The 19998-nt window shown below is 34.1% G+C and overlaps 1 protein-coding gene across 1 annotated transcript; it reads right to left on the bottom strand.

The window, feature by feature from the left end:
• Positions 1-461: 461 nt before the first annotated feature.
• Positions 462-17726, bottom strand: LOC131930332 (uncharacterized). The gene is made up of 15 exons (XM_059286757.1): positions 17520-17726; positions 10083-10452; positions 9337-9433; positions 7826-7959; positions 7673-7738; positions 7045-7186; positions 6495-6655; positions 6163-6335; positions 5852-5959; positions 5425-5486; positions 5226-5285; positions 3659-3798; positions 3488-3569; positions 3312-3356; positions 462-662 (listed from the first exon to the last, which is right to left on the bottom strand). The coding sequence occupies exons 1-15, from the start codon at positions 17648-17650 to the stop codon at positions 634-636; spliced, it is 1800 nt and encodes a 599-aa protein (XP_059142740.1). The 5' UTR covers positions 17651-17726; the 3' UTR covers positions 462-633.
• Between the last annotated feature and the right edge of the window lie 2272 nt (positions 17727-19998).

The following is a 19998-nucleotide window of genomic DNA, read 5'->3' as shown; positions in this document are numbered from 1 at the left end:
TTATGGGATAGTGTGGTCAATACTATACCCAGCCGCCTTTACTTTCCCTAACAGGAGTTAGGTACCCATCAGAGTTGGGTGGACTCGGGGACAGTCTAATGACTTGAACCCGGATTTTAACTTGAGACTTACGGGTTAGCAGTCTAGCTCCCTACCACTAGGCCACACCATCCCTTTTCTAATGCCAGCTCCATAAATGTGTTACATTTTTTAAATACTAATGTCGACCCTACACATAAACTAACACTTTTTCTGGATAACTCAAGTTTTAACGAGTAAGAGCAGTAGAGTGACCAACTAGACAGTACAGTGACCAAGCTACTAATCTCTGCATCCAAGATCTGTCAGTACTGATGCCTGAGATTGTATCTGTAGGAAACGTCTATTGAGACACATGGTGCCTTATATCACATTCATTATATTTATTCAACCACTTTCAATTAAAAACAACACAATTCAAATAAAAATGTATTCACATTTAATGATTTCCATAAAAAAAATTTTAAACTACTTATGTTCATTTAATTAATTTTTTTTTACAGAATGAAGTTTCTGGCAACCTAAGTTCATTCAGTGAACCTTTAGCCCACATGTAAACAGAAGTTTGTACAAAAAAAAACAATAAATACAAAACTAGGACCAGCTGTTTCTTCTTTCAAATCCTGAAGAAAAAAAAATGTATACATTTTCATTAAAAAATTTTTTTTATAGCTTAATGATTACTGCATTAAGGAATGAAATGTTCAGCCCAGTAGCGTACGCAGGGGGGGGGAGCAGGGGGAGCGGCCGCTCCCCCTCTGGCCATTATCAGCAAAGTGGCGCCTTTTTAAAACTTTTGAAACTCAAAGTTTTAAACAATGATATTTGTTAAAAAAATATTTTTGGTCGGCACATCTATGTAAATCACAAGATTTCTTTTCATGCAGCAATTAAGCATTATTGTACTAGTCTAGTAGTGTCTACGTTTAAGACACGTATTAACAGCTGCATCAGTTTGCCTTTCTAAAAATAATCATTACGATGGATTGCGATGTTTAAAAAACCTCTACGGGTAGTACCACTTGGCAAGAGGGGTGTTAAGTTTAAGGCAACTGTATAAAGTATTTGCTTACGAATAATTGAATTAGAAAATGTTATACATAAAATTCACACATAATTAGTTTATATATACAGTTTGAATCGTGTGATTAATTAAAAAAAAAATTACAATACAGAAACAAATACAACTGATGTGGCACCTCTATTTAAATTTACTTATGAGCAAACTGCGTAGTGGTGGGGAAATTTTGACACGGCCAACAACGTCTTCACGATGAAATAGTAGTATACTTAAAGTTTGGGCGATAGTGATTACGATTACAAATTATATAAAACAGTTACAACCCCCCTTCCCCATGGACCCCTCTGTAAAAAAAAAATATTGTCATAATACCACTGCTACTTATTTAAATCTATTTCTGTAATATATATATTTGTGTAATATATATTTGTGTAATATATATGTATGTTTAGAACAGTCATCTAAAAACTGACTCTATGTTCACTCGGAGTTGGTATCTCCCCCCTCCCCCCCGCCCACACTTTACCACCACAATTGTGTAGAGCGACATTAATGTCACACCTAAGTATACACTGGGTTGGATAATTGACCTAAAGTGACCGGACAGTGGTGAATGAAGTTGAACCCCCCCCCCCCCCCCCCCCAAAGTGATCTGTTAAGTAGATGTAGAAAAACGCGTAATGATGTACGAAAGTACCATGCCGCCAAAAAATTAACTTTTTAAACGTAAAACTGTGAATATTGTTTTTGCAATTACCAGTAAAAAGGTGTGTGATTAATACAGTGATCTAACCCATACCTTTCACTATGTTAAAAAATGATCTTTCAAGAACACAAAGAAGCAGTTGTTAATTAAAAATACATGATCAGAACTAAAAAGACCAATATTTAGTTAAATGTTGGCTGTTATTCATAGTGTTTTTCTATTATATCGAAAAGCGTGGTTTTATACCAACTCTGATTTTAAAAACTTTCATTATGCTGTAATACTTTAGCATTTATGATGACGATATATTAAATTCTGATAATAGAAAAAAACATTTTGTAAACACAAATAGTGTAAAACAATTTCATTATATTCAAAGTAACTATTTATTTGTTTTGACATTTATAATTAAATGTGTAGATATATACATATTTATATTAAGAGAGTGATTATTTCCCCTATTTCACTGGTCGTAAATAATTTCCCAGGAATTATTATGTAAGAATTTTTTTTACAAGAATTACAAAACAGATTGTTCATTGTTTTTGGTTGTAGTGTGTGTATATTTTTTTTTGCTTAGATTGATACAATTTTTGTTTTGTCGGCCTAAATTGTGTGTTTTTTCTTATTTCTTCAGAGTGCTACTTTCAATTTATTTGACATCATAGCGAAGTAATGACATACAGCTAGTAATTATATATATATATATATATATATATATATATATATATATATATATATATATATATATATATATATATATAATACACGTATATAGAACGTGTTAAAAATTCGGCGCCTTTTTTGCTCTTTTCGCTCCCCCTACAACGAAAACCTGGATACGCCTCTGGTTCAGCCAGTTGACTTGTTATTCTTTATAAAAACGTGCAGTACAATATCAATATGAAAAGTAATTAGTAGGCCTATAAAGAAATGTTTACAATAACAAGTTTTTATGTGCACTACAAAGATTATTTAAATAATGAACCAAAAAGATGAGGTTTATGTCAAGTAAACTAAGAGATACAAAAGGTTTTTAATTTATTTTAAAACTTTAGCTATAAACTGTCATAGTTATTGAACTATCCAACCATTAATAACATGGGTAGGCAATTGTTTTGGCTCAATTTTAGCGGAGGGCCGCACCGTTTAAAATGATTGTATTAAATATGAGACGAACTTTGGTCGTGGACATTACGCAAATCTCAGTTCAAGGCGGGGTTTTCTGAATGTCTGGTAGGCCACAAAAAACTCTGTGGCTGGTAGCACTTTACCCACCCCTGATTTATACTATAAACCTTCAAAACTTGTATCCCATTTTAACCTTTCTCTCTGGCTAATTAAATTTCTATGTAGTACATTCAGTATTTTGTTTCAGTACCAGTTATTTTACTATTATGTTTATTATTGATAGAAAATCTTGCAGATGGTTATAATACAAATCTTCAAAGGAAACTTTGTAGACACTCTATTTCACAAGGCTAAGCTACCAGCATTAAAACTAGCATAAGAACTTTTTTAAAAAAAAAGAAGCTGTAAACATACCAGATCTAAATGGTTTCCTGTAACCATTGCTTGGTTGTGATGGTCCTATACAAAGATGAGGGCAAGTTTTTAAAATACAGCACTTATACAAGCTAAATAATAGATTTTTAAGAACAGAAATATTAAGAATAAAAAAAAATGTTTAAGTAATGAATTCTAAAAAATTTAAAACTTACTTCTTGGACTTGGTTTAAGTTGTAGCAACTCTTCTGGTACATTTTGTCCTGCCATCTTTAAAACTTTAATCAAGTCATCAACCTGAAACAAATAAATAATTATTTTTAAACATGTACAATTTGTGCTCTATGTTTACAATTATCTCTTCTGCAACCCAAGTCGTTTCCCACCTTTCCAGAGTCTTGATATGTGATGAATGACAGAGATGTTCCTGTCTTAGACGCCCGAGCTGTTCTACCAATCCTGTGAATGTAATCATCTGCTGTGTTGGGGTAATCATAGTTGACCACAAGCGTGATGTCATTGATGTCTGAAAGTAGAAACATTTGAAATGGAAACTAATCTATAGATCATTGATGTCTGAAAGTAGAAACATTTGAAATGGAAACTAATCTATAGATCATTGATGTCTGATAGTAGAAACATTTGAAATGGAAACTAATCTATAGATCATTGATGTCTGAAAGTAGAAACATTTGAAATGGAAACTAATCTATAGACCACTGATGTCTGAAAGTAGAAACATTTGAAATGGAAACTAATCTATAGATCATTGATGTCTGAAAGTAGAAACATTTTAAATGGAAACTAATCTATAGATCATTGATGTCTGAAAGTAGAAACATTTGAAATGGAAACTAATCTATAGATCATTGATGTCTGAAAGTAGAAACATTTGAAATGGAAACTAATCTATAGACCACTGATGTCTGAAAGTAGAAACATTTGAAATGGAAACTAATCTATAGATCATTGATGTCTGAAAGTAGAAACATTTGAAATGGAAACTAATCTATAGATCATTGATGTCTGAAAGTAGAAACATTTGAAATGGAAACTAATCTATAGATCATTGATGTCTGAAAGTAGAAACATTTGAAATGGAAACTAATCTATAGATCATTGATGTCTGAAAGTAGAAACATTTGAAATGGAAACTAATCTATAGATCATTGATGTCTGAAAGTAGAAACATTTGAAATGGAAACTAATCTATAGATCATTGATGTCTGAAAGTAGAAACATTTGAAATGGAAACAAATCTTTAGACACACAGGTTTGCAATGATTATTCATTTTTTCTTTGTAGCCCCTGGGTAGCAGAGGGCTGCAGTTACACTTTTCCAGCGGATTCGCTTTTGCGCTGCTCCCTTTATCTGTGCCCATGTGAGCCCATCGGTCTCTGCCTCTACCAATCTTCTCCACAATCTCTTTGGCCGACCCAATTTCCTTTTTCCAGGGAGATTCAAGTCTATAGCATTTTTTGCAATGTTTCCTTCTTCCCTTATGACCAATCCATCCCCGTTTACGGGCCTTGATATCCTTATCTATTGGCTGCTGTTTTGTAATTTACCAAAGGTCTTTGTTTGGTATTTTGTCTGGCAGGTTTGTAATGATGGGTGTTTTCAAAACTTTAGTTCCTATTGCCCATACATTTTTCCTAAATAAAAGCTGAGAGCAACATTTTTTCTAAAAATATTGAGGTAATAGTCAGTGAGTTAAGGCTGATGTCAAAGACCCAACTGTGCAAGATGAAGAGGTGTGGTTACATTACTATGCTCCACAAGGAGCCCGCAGAAATGACGAAGGTGATGATGAACAAAGGCTGGCTGTATTCAACTCATAGGGTTTAACTAATTGACCAGTTCAACATGATTACTACTTAGTGATAGCCATGTTACTTCTTTAGACAATGACAGTCTACGGTAGATTGTTAGAGTGAATGCCGGTGACTTACCCAAGCCTCTTGAAGCCACATCTGTAGCAACCAGGATATTGGCATTTCCACTTCTAAACCCTAAGGAGAAAAAAATAATACAGAAATAAAAGATTACTTAAAATTGACAATTAACTACATCTTCTCCCCAGATTGTGAACATTTAAATTAAACACTACCACCAGTCACCTATAGGGAGTATTGATTTTTGTTTACTTACTCTCTAGTGTTTCATCTCTGGCTGTTTGAGATTTTCCACCATGAATGGTCAGTGCTGAGAACCTAGGATAAAGAAAAAATTGTGTAAATAAATATTAATGTTTGCTACATAACTTAAAGTAAACAATGTATTTGTATGTAAACAAGGCACTCATAATTTGGTTAAACATTTGAACCCTGAACTCCTGACCCAACATCCCCATTCTCCTGGGCTCCCAAAGAAATTTACAAAATAGACTTTCAATGAAAAATAAGTATGGGTAGGATTAGTAAATGTTGATCAATAAATTTTGTTTTTTGTATACAAAACATTTTGCTCTATCAAGTATGTAAGCTGTGTTAAAAGCTTTACCTCATTGAAATTTTTCAGGTACATACTCTTCAATAAGAATTTGATTAGCATATTATGAGATTTAAATAAAATCTACCTTTTCATCCTCAGCCTTCTGGTCAGAAAATCAGCCTCGGATTTAGTCTGAGTAAATATTAAAGTCTTGCTTCTTTCCTTTTCAACTTTCTGTAGCTCATCCACCAAACTGTGGAAGAAATGAATTAAATCTTTCAAAATGTTTTCATTATTAACATTAACCAAATAATCTAAAATGTTCACTTCTGAATTACTAACAATTAAAAATAAATGTGCACCATTATGTTAGAAAACGTAATGTTGGTTATTTAGTATTTACATATTTAAAAAAAAAAATCAAGCAAGGGGACTCAACCAATTCAAAAGACTTACAGGTTAAATTTCTCATCGGGTTCACAGACTTTTACAATCTGGCGAATGTTTGGATTGGCCACTAATTCTTCAGAGCCAATGTTGACTTGCACAAAATCCCCCAAGAAATCATGGGCAAGATTTTGTATCTCTCTTGGCCAAGTAGCACTCCACATCAACATTTGTCTGTCAGGCTTTAAAATAAACCAGAGGGTGACCACTTTTACTAAACAGAAATACATTTTAACAATACATTTTGCCTGTTAGGCTTTGAAAAAAAAAAAAAAAAAACTGAGGCAATTACTAAAAGGAACTGCATTTCAACAATCAAAATAATTATAAAAAATAATTACCCTGATTTGGCCCAATATTTTTCTAATTTGTGGCTCAAATCCCATATCTAACATGCGGTCAGCTTCATCTAAAACCACATAAGATGTCCTATCAAGGTTAACAGTTCCAGCCTCCAGAAAGTCTAGTAATCTACCAGGGGTGGCAACAACTATTTCAGGACCTATAAGGACAAGAGCTTTCTTAAGCAAAACCTTAAGCAATACAGATTTTTTAAATTTTAAAATTACTAATGTGAATGGCTTAATGTAAACAGACAAAAAATATGTAACAAAAATGAAGGGAATGTTTTTTTATTGGTAATGGTGGGGTGGGGGCAATCTAACTACTATACTAAGAATGCTTTGTTAAGTTTATTAAAAAAAAGAATTGCAAATCAGAAAAATAAATATATATAAGGGTAGGGCTCAGCATGGTCAGAGCAATTAAAGCATTAGTTACATAATGAAAATAAACTAAGCCTTTCCAAAATAAAACGTACCAGGAAACTGTTTATAAGTAAAACCAATGGAACAAAAAAGATAAATTGTGGACTAAACAAAATATAATTACCATTCAAAAGGGACTTTTGTTGAACAAGTTTTGATTGTCCACCAAAAACACAGCAAGAATGAATGCCTTGAAGTTTACCATATTCTTTGGCAACACTGTCAATTTGTTGAGCAAGTTCTCTTGTTGGTGCCAAAACAAGGACCTGTAATAAACACACAAAAATAAACAACTCTAAAAAATAACACTCCCAGGATTCAGTTGACTGGCCTAAGGAAACCTCACAGCACGCAACAATGTTTTCTGTAAATGCTAAATCAAAGTTTGTAAATGTATATCTAGGTCAAATTTCTTAGAAGCTTTTCTGTGAACTACATTTTTTATTCATAAGAATTTTTGTTGTAAAGGTTTTTAAAATGGGGGAAAGACAATGTGTCTTTTTGCTGCATTGGCATGAAAAACAATTTTTAATTAGTAATTGGAAAAAACAAGATTCGGGGTGGAATGATTGAGTAGGCTTTAGCTTTTTAGAGATTTTATATTCTTTGGGTTTAGTTTCAATAAAACAGACACATTATACATTACCTGTAGGTAAAAGCAAGACTTGATTTTAATTTTAATCACACCTCTAACTTAGCTGTATAACAAGAAATTTTCAAACAAACTTAGCAGCTAGTACATCCATACTCACCACAGGTCCTTCCCCACGCCTGACTTGTCTTTGATGTTTGATGTGAACCAAACCTGGCAATACAAACTAAAAAAAAAATCAAAATTATGTTATCTGGTACATTATGAACACTCACACCTTTAAAAACACCGAACTATCCAAAAATGAACTTACCGTCAGTGTTTTCCCAGAGCCTGTCTGTGCTATTCCCACCATGTTTTTACCTGACAAAACCAGAGGCCAGCCCACACTCTGTATGGTGGTAGGTTTAATCCAATTGTTGATTTTCAGCTGTGTATTAATTTCCTCTGAAAAAAACAATATTATTCCTATATTTTAAGAAAATGGAAAGTACAAGCCTTTAGTACAAAAATAAAACAAGTATATAAAACACTCTAACAAGCATTCAACTGCACTTAAAAATATTTAAAAAAAAAAAGATCTTGAGGTAAAAGTAATAGATTTAGTAGCTCTAAATGTCTTTTTCAATACAATTTGTGATCAGCAGTTGCTTTTTTTTTGTTTATCATCATCTCTTAATGCCCTTTGTCACATAAGGCATCAACAAGTGAACACAATTTCATCCTATCACTAGCTTTAACCTCTGCATAAGGCATGTTCTCATTTTCTCTTGCCCTATGGTATTTGAGAGCAGTCCTAGCCAATGCGTTTGCTCTCAGTCTAAGCACATGGCCCAACCATCTACACTTTCTAATTTCTGATTACTACTGTTAATGGGTGGATGAAAGTTCTTTTTAACCATTAATGTCCCGTAACGCCCGCTGCCGCCCAACACCGTTAATGTCCCGTAACGCCCGCTGCCGCCTGCTTACAATACGCATAGAAAAATTAAATTTGTTTCATTAAAATTTGGAACTACAAATCCTAATTTTTAACTAAACAGGAAGTCGGATAGTTTCAGCATCCTTTTCCGGTCTTCTAATTTCAATGGCGCTTTTGAAAGATAAAAAATAAAAGTTTCTTTCGATCTCGAAATTTTAGACTCATCTGTCCTATTTTTAGTAGATTTAATATTAAAAATAAAATAATGCCTCTAAACGTATCTAGGCATGTATTTTATGAATTATATATCTTAAACATAACCAAATTGATATTTAACTGTTAAATTCGATGCATAGTTGTTTAGATAAAAATAAATAAAGTTGACTACCGAAAATGACCTGTTTTGAATTTTCTCCGACATTTTTTATTTTTATTCTGTACTTGTACCGAATATAATATATTCTATTTAATACTGTTGGAAAGCCAGGTTTATTCCCAACATTAAGCAGTAGTTTTTATCTTAATTTTCAATTTCATTTAGACAAAAACAAATATTTTGTGAAACTATTCACTTGATCATACAGAGTTATGCTCCTTACATTGGGCCGTCATGGGTGGAGTTTTGGTATAATGAATGGGACATTAATGGTTAAATCCTCATTTTAGATAGCGTTTAGCCAGAAGATTCTCAATATTTGTCATTAGCACTTGTTCTGAAAAGCTTGTAGTTTCACCACAATTGCATTTGTAGTTTACAACATTCGGAGCCATACAGGAGGAACCTAAACACATTATTTTTAAATACGTTTAGACACCAATAATTTGAAATGGTGATTATATATATATATATATATATATATATATATATATATATATATATATATATGAGAAAGTTTAAATACCTGAAAAGTTTGCATCAAGAAAATCACATATAGGCAGGGGTCTTTGACCACGCAAAACTGTTATATTATGTGATTTGTAAAATGCTTCTACTTCACTCTGTTGATAATAACACATGCAAAAGTAAATAAATAACAAAATAAAGATTCATTAATAGTGTTAAAAATTTATTTTTATATTCAAAATTTAAAAAAAAATACTTCTTTTAAGTTATGCAGAGCTGGCTATAGTCTTACCCTATCTTAGCTACAGTAATGTTTAACAGCAGGCTGTCTAAAGATTATATTATTACAGCTTCAGCTGTTTTCTTTTTCCCCCATCCTCCTAGTTTCCCATTTTAGCCAAAACACATGTGGTAGATGAAGTAGAGTTCACCGATTTCAATTACCTTGGCATACATGGGGATAGGAGTGGTCAGCACTATGCTCAGCTGAGATACAAAAATCTAGACTTACAGGTTAGCTGTCATAAACTCTACCATCCAACCACTCAGTCTCATGTTTTAATTTTTAAATATCCTTAAGGCCTATAGAAGGTTTATAAAATGCTATTTTTATATGTACTTTGACCCAGAGCAGGGAGCACTTTAACTAAATTTGTGAAACTCTTAAAAAAATATTTTTCCTTTTCTTTAAATCAAAATCATTGTGATTCTATGAGGAAATTTTTTTTTTAAGAAATACAATTTTTTTAAAATCAGCTTTAACTGGATAGCATGTATCATGGTAACAAATTCTAAAAAATCTACCTGTGATAAACGATTTTCTGTATTTTCAACATAGAAATTCTTTTCAATGGGTGAGAGAGCACCAGTGTCCCATGTCTTATCTTTCAAGTCTGCACCCAATCTTCCAACATCAAATCGTTTATTTGACTGATAATATGATCCACCATCAAAGTGCCTGTTTGATTCATATGACCCACTGTCAGAAAATCGCTGAAACCTTGGTCTGTCATAATAACTTCTTCGGTTTTCATCACTATGCTGTGTAGAAAGTCTGTTATATGACGGTTTATTTTCATAGGAATGTCTTCGACTGTAGCCTTGTCTGTGAAAGGTATCCTGGACGTCATTTTCATTATCTTGAAGTTCATCTCCATCGCGGGAACGCCGAGACCTAAAAAATTAAACAGAAATAAGATTAGCCTTATAGCATCAATGCCAAGCTTTGTTCTTTATTATTTGATATGATTGTATATCTTCGTATTTAACATAATACAAAGTGTTTTATTATTAGGTCTATTATCTATTATTGTATTTATTCCTGCTTCCTTATGTTGACTAAACTTAAAAAAATAAAACAATTTAGGCCTATTACAATCAACTTTATATTTTAACGAGGCTCAATAACTCGAAAGCGTCCTTGGTTGCTAACCAGAACATGGCTACCACACCTTGGCCTACGATTGGGCAATTTTTTCAGCTTTGTTCGAGAGACCACCTTAAGATTAACATTAAAAATAATTATCACGCGAAAAATGGCGTTTTTTTTTGCGTATTTTAAGCTATCTGAAGATGACAAAGCTATTTTTGCCAGAAAAAAAAATTAAAATTTGCTTCCGACAATGTAGGTGAAACGTAAACATGGGTATAGTTTGAGTTGTTTAAAAACTTTAAATAATGGTCTGTTAGGTGTCCAAATGGCACTGTACGGTAGGCTATTATTAGACTGATCGTTTAGTGAAAAAATATTGTAATTATTTTATAACCATTTTAAGAAATCGGCGCCCAAAAAAGGTCACTGAAAGCACGTAATTTTTAATTGTGACGTCATCGCTATTGTGATGGATGCTGTACGGAAGTATGCGCAATAGACGCTAAAAGGGTTGTATATTATTTCAAATGGGCTCACAATTTGGCCTTGATTTCCTGCGTAATTAGGCTAATTGAGAATCATTAGTGATCTTTTACCTGGCCATGTGATGATAGGTATCTTACAAGGCTATAAAAGCCCGCGAAACACATCGATCTACCCTTCAGATTGGTATTGGTGAGAGTATTTGATGCATACTTATTATAGCAAGAATAACTAACTTGAAAGCGTCTCTGGTTGCTAACAACACAGTAGCGTAGCGAGGGGGGGGGGGGGGCGGACACATGTCCCCGGGCGCCGAGCTTAGGGGGCGCCAAAATGGGTTGGAAAAATAAATTGAAAGGTTGAGGGGGGTGCAAATCAAAATCTCGAGGGGGGGGGGGGGGGGTGCAAATCGAAAGTTTGAGGGGGGGGGGTGCAAATCGAAAGTTTGAGGGGGGGGGGGGGTGCAAATCAAAATCTCGAGGGGGGTGCTAATCGAAAAGTTTGTCCCCGGGCGCCGGGAAGGGTCGCTACGCCTCTGTAACAACAACATGGCGTCCTAAACCGGACGCTTAGTTTCGGGCATTTTTCTTGTCTGCCCAAGTGACTTTATAGGAATTCGTTTTTAAAATGTTTACCTCGTGAAAAATTGCGGTTTTTTCACATAATGTAAACAAACTATAGTTGGCAGTGCTAAATATGCCAGAGAAACGCTATAAATTGCTTTGGATAATGAAGACCGAAGCTCAAAAAGTGGTGCCGACAAACATTCGTAGATCTTTTTAAATATTAGCAACTACCATGTAGATCGGAAACCGAAAGTACATCAATATTAGATTTAACAGTCTGTGTAAAAATAAATCGAATATTACATGCGCTAATTTTTTAAAAAATTCTTCAAAACGGTCACCACCAGAAGTAAAAATTCCATAACCCACGTGACCGCTATTGGGCGGCAGACGTTCGCCTAGGTGGCTCTATCGACTCTTTACTACGTTTGTGTTGACGAGCGTTAAGTGAATATTTTCCAATTTTGATTTTTACATTGCTGGACAAATTAATTAAGTATTTCGATCTGAACACGGGAAGATAGGAATTAGTTGGTATTTCTGTAAAAGCCCGTAAACCTGTGATCTCGTGGTGAAACGCGATCTCGAAAAAGTCTAGGTGCTAAATTATTTACTTGATTTTATTATTACTAATTACTACTAGATCGAATTATAGTTAATATTATTTTCATTTGCTTTCATTTTTATATAATTGATTATTATGATTTAGATCCAGAAGGGCTAGGCTAATAAATTATAATAATCATATTAGAGGACAGCCTGCATGAACAAAAGTTTGCATTCTTAGATCTAGATCTAGTTGACACAGTACAGGGACTTGCGCACACGCTCGCGTGACGAAAGAACGCAAGCGGGCTCGTGACGAATTTGCATAATTTTTCACTCACAAGTGATCAACGTTAATGTGATAGGCGTAGCCTAACAATCTTTAAATAGATCTATCTAGATCTACACACCAGCTCTAGATACAAATTTAAGTATTAAAACTCCACCTGGATCTAGCTTCGGACGGGCGATGTTTCTCTCGTTGACAAAACAACGCGAGCGAGCCGTCACTACGCACAGCCTATGAGTGGCGATGTTTGGAATGCATTTCTCACTCACATGTGATGAAATTTAATGCAACGACAGTTTTAAAAATAAAAACAGATATTTTATTATGCCTATATACTTTTTTTTAATATTTAAAACTCAGCCTAGACAAAGCTTCCATGCTGGATAAGGGAGGAGGGTTAGATTCCGCCGTTAACTCAATCTATGTATTATTATGCATAATTGTCCTAATTAAACATTCCTATTTACACTGATTAATCAAGACTGAATAAAAGTGAAAATGAATACCTTTAAAAAGTTTAGATCTATATATTTTTAAACATTTATACGTGATTATTTTTGGTTCATTCATTTGGCGTTTGCTAAAAATATAGTAAATAGATTACATAACCAAGTTACGAGTATCCTTTCGATTTCGTTTTATTGCAGCATACCTCCACTTCCCCCTCCCCACACATGATCCTTACGAACCTCCTAGGTAGTTTTCAGGTCAACTTTAGGAATCAGATCTCAGACTGGTTGTCCTGGAAAAATCTTTCACAGCTAAGCTGTATGGCACCAATAATTAAAATCATGTATTTTAGTTCATAATGAGCTAAAATCATCAAATGTAGTGCCTAGTTAGTTAGAAAAATATCTCTAGCTTTTATTGGTATTGGTTAAAAAAATAAAAAATTAAAATTAAGATTTAGTGAGCTTCGCTATTATATTTTAATTTCAATGGTCCAATAAACCATTATTTACTGTAAGCATCTATATATATAATTCTCTTCTTCAAGCCGTTAGAAAACAAGCTGCAAACGCTCTCCCTACCTCCCCACCCCTACATGGTTTTAGTGAGCTGTGTTCACTCTAAATGTTTACAAGCAGAGCCAACGATTTTAAACGTAAGGGGGGGGGGGGGGGGGGGGGGGAGGAGGGGGGGGGGGAAGGAAGGGGGGGGGGGTTATGGTCCTTAACGAGCTACTTATAGTGTTTTAAAGAAATATTTTCAGTGTCAGCGTTGGTGCTGTCGAATTCACAAATTATGAATTATTGAAAATTAGAAACAACTAAATAGCGGCGTATGTTATGCCGCGGGCCGGCTCGTAACTTATATTTATGAAACTCAACAAACATTATCGGATAATTTCTGACTAACTCTAAACTAAGGTTTTATTGATTGTAGTAGACTCTAAAAACTTAAGTCATCTTTATTCTTTGTACACTGGCACATGGCCTTATCCCTACACTACAAAAAATGGTAATCTATCATTTTAGGCTTTAGGTACGTAAAATCGCCTGTGACTAGTAGGCCCCTAATGTGAAAAACAGCTGACTCCTTAAATTTTAATAACTATTTCACATTTTGAGGAGGATTTATGTTTTGAAAAATATAAAAATGTTGGTAATCTATCGTTTTGGGTACGTAAAATCGCCCGCGGCTATTTATGTACGAAAACGTTACCTCATTGTCAAGGCTTTAATAGAAGTATTTTGTCATACTTTTGTGTCAAATATTATAGATAAATGAATAATAAACCTAAATCAATGGCTAAATATATCGATATAGGCCAGAAATTAACTTTAAACAGCAGTGTCTGAGAGCAAGATTTGCTATATAAACAGCAGCCATTTGTAAAATAGAGTGGCTTCCCCCTGAATCTGGCGCTAAAAGCTTATAAAAATAAAACTTAGACAAGATGGCTGCTATAGTAAATGAGCATGGTTGCATCTGTTGGAAACATCGCTAGTCTTCATTTATTACGGAAAAGTTTTAATTCAATTGTTTAAAATCAGGTACATAAATGAATCAAGGAAACATTTTTGAATTTTTTAATACATAAATCCTCCTCAAAATGTGAAATAATTATTAAAATTTAAGGAGTCACCTGTTTTTCACATTACAAATCGCGGGCGATTTTACGTACCCAAAACGATAGATAACCAAAATGTTTCCTTGTTTCATTTATGTACTTGTTTTTAAACAATTGAATTAAAAGTTTTCAGTAATAAATGAAGACTAGCAATGTTTCCAACAGATTTAAGGAGTCACCTGTTTTTCACATTACAAATCGCGGGCGATTTTACGTACCCAAAACGATAGATTACCCCAACGCCTAACACTCTAACACTCAGATAGATACTGACTAATTTAGTAATTACTAATAGATCATCTATGTAGTGCAGTATGATGTAGGCTATCCTTCCTAGATCTATAATCTACAGAAAAAAAATGTGCGATTGTTCAGCAATGGACACCAGCGAGAAAAGTCTCAAAGGTATTTGAGAGGTGTATAAATTCATTTAAAAATCATGCACAGCGTAGTTACAATTAATATGGTTTTAAAATCCTGCCTGTCTGGTTTTTTTCGGACTTTACTAAAGATTGGATGTATTTGATGTTTATAATATTTTCGGTAACTAAATAAAAATTAAAAAAAAAGCAAAAACAATTTGGTTTTCACGTGTAATGGCGACATAAACAATGGCATCCTGCTATTTGATAGGCCGTCATAGATTTTATTGTACACATTGTAAGCTAAAAATAGAAAACTAGGTCATGGGGTTTTTAATTTGCATTGTTATTTAAAAACTTGATCTGCAAAGTTTTGTAAACAAATTAGCTAGTCTCATAACGCGAGTTGAATTACCTCCCCTGACCCGCTTTTTTATGGCCACTTTCTAGTTCGTTTTTTTCGATCGCGTCTCGGCACTGTTGCTAAAAATAGCATTCGCGCAATACCATACGGGTAAATCTGCTTGGCGTCTGCTACACGTGATAGATCGTTGAATGGCCGACAAGCTGATATAAAAATTATTGCGACCGGATGCGATTTTCGTGGAAATTGAGCTAGATTTAGCAAAAGACAGCTATATTTGTGTAAAATATTATTATTTATACTTCTACTTACACAGATATTTTGATAACTGCAGTTCAGCCGTCCATTTTTCTTTTAAAATGTATCTTTAGAATTTCTGTACCTTTTGGCAATCGGTCAGGAGCATTTGCGCACTAAACCCACCCCCCCTACGGCAGATCCGATTTTTTTCCCAGTGAACTCGTACTGACCTCCCACATAGCTAAGATAGTACATTGATACTGATGGGAAAGCCTCTAAATCTGTATTCCTACTAGAGATCTAGAAATAAATCTAGATCGTGGAGTTTTTATAATGACTTTTAAATTGAATGTCTCCAGTTTAAGATATTTTTTTTTCAAAACATAGCTACTTTTAGTACTATATTTAAGTATTTCAAACCCTTTTGGTAGTTTTTTCTTATACTTAGACCTAGATCTAGATCTAGTGATTAGATATCTATATTTTGTACTTATAACTTGCAGGCCTATTAAAATAATAATAAAACAGTTTGCTTGATAACTTCATTAGGTCATTTCATAAACACAAATGTTATAAACATATAAAAATCACAAAACCATAGGTAATATCTGAATTCTGTAGCCTACCTTACATTTAGGCTAATACTGAATTAAAAAGAAATTACATTAAGGTTTGAAATTAATACAACTTGTAATTAAGAAAGAAAGCTTCAATTCTAAATACTACAAGATCTAATAACAAACAATGAAACAAATTCAAAGCTTTTTTCAACCCATTTAGTCGAAAAGATTTTTATTTTTTCCAATATTGACCAAAATAAGTTTTTAAAGCTTAGGCCTACTGTTTTTACAAACATAACTCAATTTTATTAGGCCCCTGTAAACATTAATTAAGATTCCTCTGTAGACAAAGCAATCTATTTGGCAGATGAAGTAGAGTTCATGTTTCTTGACCTCGGCATATGAAGTGATTGTCCGTGTGGTCAGCGATATTCACAGCCGCCTTTACTTTTTACCTTTAATTTCCCCAATGTATATCAGGTACCCATGAGAAATGGGTGGACTCTAATTGAATTTTATTAAACAAACATTTTGATATAGGCCTAGATCTATAATCTATAACATTCCAAACAACATCTGTTCTGTAGAATTTACCTTTCTGCTTCCAAATGCGGTATTTTCCAATTGAAAATTCCTCACAAAACATACAATAAATTATATAAATGGCATTTTATAAATTTATATAAACTATTTACTTTCACCTTGGTGTAAAAAAATGTAGGTATAAGCAAACTGATTTCAATAGTAAGAAAGAATCATGTCTTTTCTTGCTTACTAGCTTTAAAACAAGTGAATTTGACTTTTTACCTGCGTTTTTGGTCGCGTTTCTATATATTTTATTTGCGACACTAAAAAAATTATATTTAATCAACCGATTATGCTAAATTAATAAAATTGGCACTGTTGGATTGCATTTTTAAAGCTCTACAATTATATGCTATTCTTTTTATAATTTGAAGAAAATTGAATTTATATGAGACTAACTAAACAAATAGTTATCGATCACTAAGTTACTGTACAGCCAATCAATATTTGTCTTACGAAAGTGAAACATCCGGTTATAACTTAGGCTTGATGAAAATAAATAGAAATGTAGCCTTAAACTCAACAAATTATTTTCTAGTTCTCTGGATTTGCAACTTTTATAGCATTTATTCTAAAAATATAGGCCTAAAATTTCTAAATTAATTTTAGGCTTAAGTTTTTATTTTTTATTTTTTTTACTGTCTAAATCTAAAAAGCACGTTTTTATTCCATGACAACAACACTATGGAAGGAATCTCGTCAACTCGCTTGTCTCCATTCAACATTGAACACGATAACCGACAAGGGCAAATCAAGTGCATTGCGGTGCTTTGTTGCATATGACAAGGAACTCAACAAACCAGTCATTTTTATCTGAAGCAAAGTCTCTAATTAATAGAGCAGATCGATGTGTAAGTCCATTTGGTTCTGTGGCAGAAATTATTTTCTGATAACGACATAGACCTATCAAAGCACGTCTTAGAGAATACATTTTAGTAATTTAACTGTTTAAGTTTTTGTAACCCTACTGAATACACATGCTAAAGGTTGGTGTAGTTGTCGTGTATTCAATTAGTTATCGAAAACTAGCTAGAGTTTACACATGATAACAACGGTGAACATCGTTTTTGATTATTGTTTTATAATTAGGCCTATCTATATGTATGCTTTTTATGATGGAACAACAAGAACTCTTCAAAACTATTTTCAAAAGCAAACCAATTAGATAATAAGTTATTTTTTGAGGAGAAAACATTTATTTTCGTGCGAACAAGTAAGGGAAGAAGACTTCACCACTGAAATTAAAACACGCATCTCTAAATCCAAGAAAATCTTTGCAACCATGCAAAAACAGATTTCGATTTTAAAAAATCTCCTCCAAAACCAAATGCATACTTTTCATAAGTAATGTCCTTAGCGTACCACTGTATGGCAGCGAATGCTGGATATAATCATCCAAAACCAGCAGATCACTGGACTCTTTAAAAAGTAAGTGCTTGCGAAGAATAAAAAGCATACAATGGCCTAACACAATTACTAGGAGAGATGGAGATAGATCTAGAAGCTGTTTCCGAAATAATTGAAAAACGAAGATGGCGATTGATGGGGCATGTCCTAAGAATGAATCCTGATGACATCGCAGGAATAGCGCTAAACTGGACGCCTAAAGAAAAAAGTAAGCAAGAAAGGCGTGGAGATGCACTGCGGGGATGCAGCTGGAAGAGGCAGGGCTGTCATGGGCGACTGCCAGGAAAATTTCCGGTGACCGACAAAAGTGGAACTAGCTTTCTGTGACGGTCCATTGTGTCTTGGCCACACACACACACACACACACAAAAAAGGAAAAGGTGATGGATCTCTTGCGAAAAATCTCTAAAGCCAAAAATTACTATTATAGGCACCCTAGGTTAATAAGTTGATTTGCTCAATGCCGTATTAACGGGACTTGGATTTGTGTTGTGATATCTGTTATAATATACGGATGAAAATCAACAGAAAAACATACAGGAAAATACTCTTCAGAAAGTCACATCTTTATTCGCCTCATCTGGATACTTTACCCTGCACCACGCCCTATTTCTTCTCGCGAACATTCGCCCTCTCCAAAAAACCCAGGTCAGCTCTCCCCGAAAACGTTAATACACTTAGACTAGAACATAGCACATAAAGTCAGAAGAAAATTAAAGGGTAGAGCCGGCGTTAAGAATGCGCGGGGCCTAAGGCCAACTATTCACGCGGGGCCTGATTTGTTTTCATTTGTGTCTCAAACGTGTCGGTGAGGCTGTATCAAATCATAGAAATGATGTACGACTTTTGTGTTTTATTAATTGTTCGTAGTCTTTTTCTCAATTTTGGAAAAGTAGCGTTTTTATTCTCATCAAAGGGAATTAAAATTATGTCAAATCGTTCCCCTTTCATTATCGCATCTGTGTCCTCGACAGTTATAAGCCAAATTTCCTGAGTACTGCTAGCAGTAATTCTGGCAATCGTTTGAGCTCCTGCATATTCAACCACAGCAACGAACAAGACAAGATTAGCGTGCCTAAGCTCTCACAAATTATTTCTACATAGTTCAGAATACAATAACGTCAGGGGGGGCTTATCCACAGTCACATCAGGCCAAATACTAGGCGAACGTACTACAGCTAAGTGTGACACTAAGGTCTTCCAATCGAATTACGACCTGTACAATTTCAGGTGGGTGATAACTCGTTACATCAAGCGTGGCCTCTGTTGTATTAATCAAGAATGTCGGACTTCGGGCGGCTTTTATAGTTTTTTTCAGTTTAATCCAGCAAAGATTATTTAACTTTACAGACAAATAAAGAAAATAACGGTGCTGAATCGCGTGACTCCTTCAAGTGCGGGACTTGCCCAAGTGCGCTGCTCAGACCAAGAGAATATTTAAAAAAAAAAAAACTTTAACACGCTTTTAATAATAGTTGTTGCGTGAAAAATAATTATTGATGTATAGATCTTACGCCGCCATTGTTGCAAAATTACTTCGTAGAACGACGGACATTTTTAATAAAGAACCGGACAATGATCCGCAATTACTACAAAAACTATGGAACTTAATAAATATGGAGTTTAGACTTTCCGGTGTTTATGGTTAATTATTAATAAGGCTGTAATATTTGTTCTTCGACAAGGAAGCCACATGGAAAAAAGTACACGCATGCCCGGGTCTTCAATCAAGTAGAATACATTGCGACTTCACCTTCTCAGCATGATTCTTTGCACTCCTAACGTTACCCAATTAGTTAACAAAGCTTAGGCCTAGTTGTCTGTAGTTTTCGATATTTTTAATAATTCTCTCTCCCCCCCCCCCCCCCAACT

The sequence above is a fragment of the Physella acuta genome, unplaced genomic scaffold, assembly GCF_028476545.2.
Source record: "Physella acuta isolate Inbredline_101_S28 unplaced genomic scaffold, ASM2847654v3 ptg001757l, whole genome shotgun sequence".
NCBI lineage: Eukaryota > Metazoa > Mollusca > Gastropoda > Physidae > Physella > Physella acuta.
This window is presented reverse-complemented; position numbering and strand designations above follow the sequence as displayed.

Bases quoted from the DNA above. Each gene is read 5' to 3' on its own strand.
- LOC131930332 (XM_059286757.1), bottom strand. From the start codon at position 17,650: ATGTATTCTCTAAGACGTGCTTTGATAGGTCTATGTCGTTATCAGAAA. The intron at 3,357-3,487 runs GTAAGTTTTAAA...ATCTTTGTATAG, and splicing joins ACTTAAACCAAGTCCAAGAA to GACCATCACAACCAAGCAAT. The intron at 663-3,311 runs GTATGTTTACAG...TTTTTTCTTCAG, and splicing joins CAGGAAACCATTTAGATCTG to GATTTGAAAGAAGAAACAGC.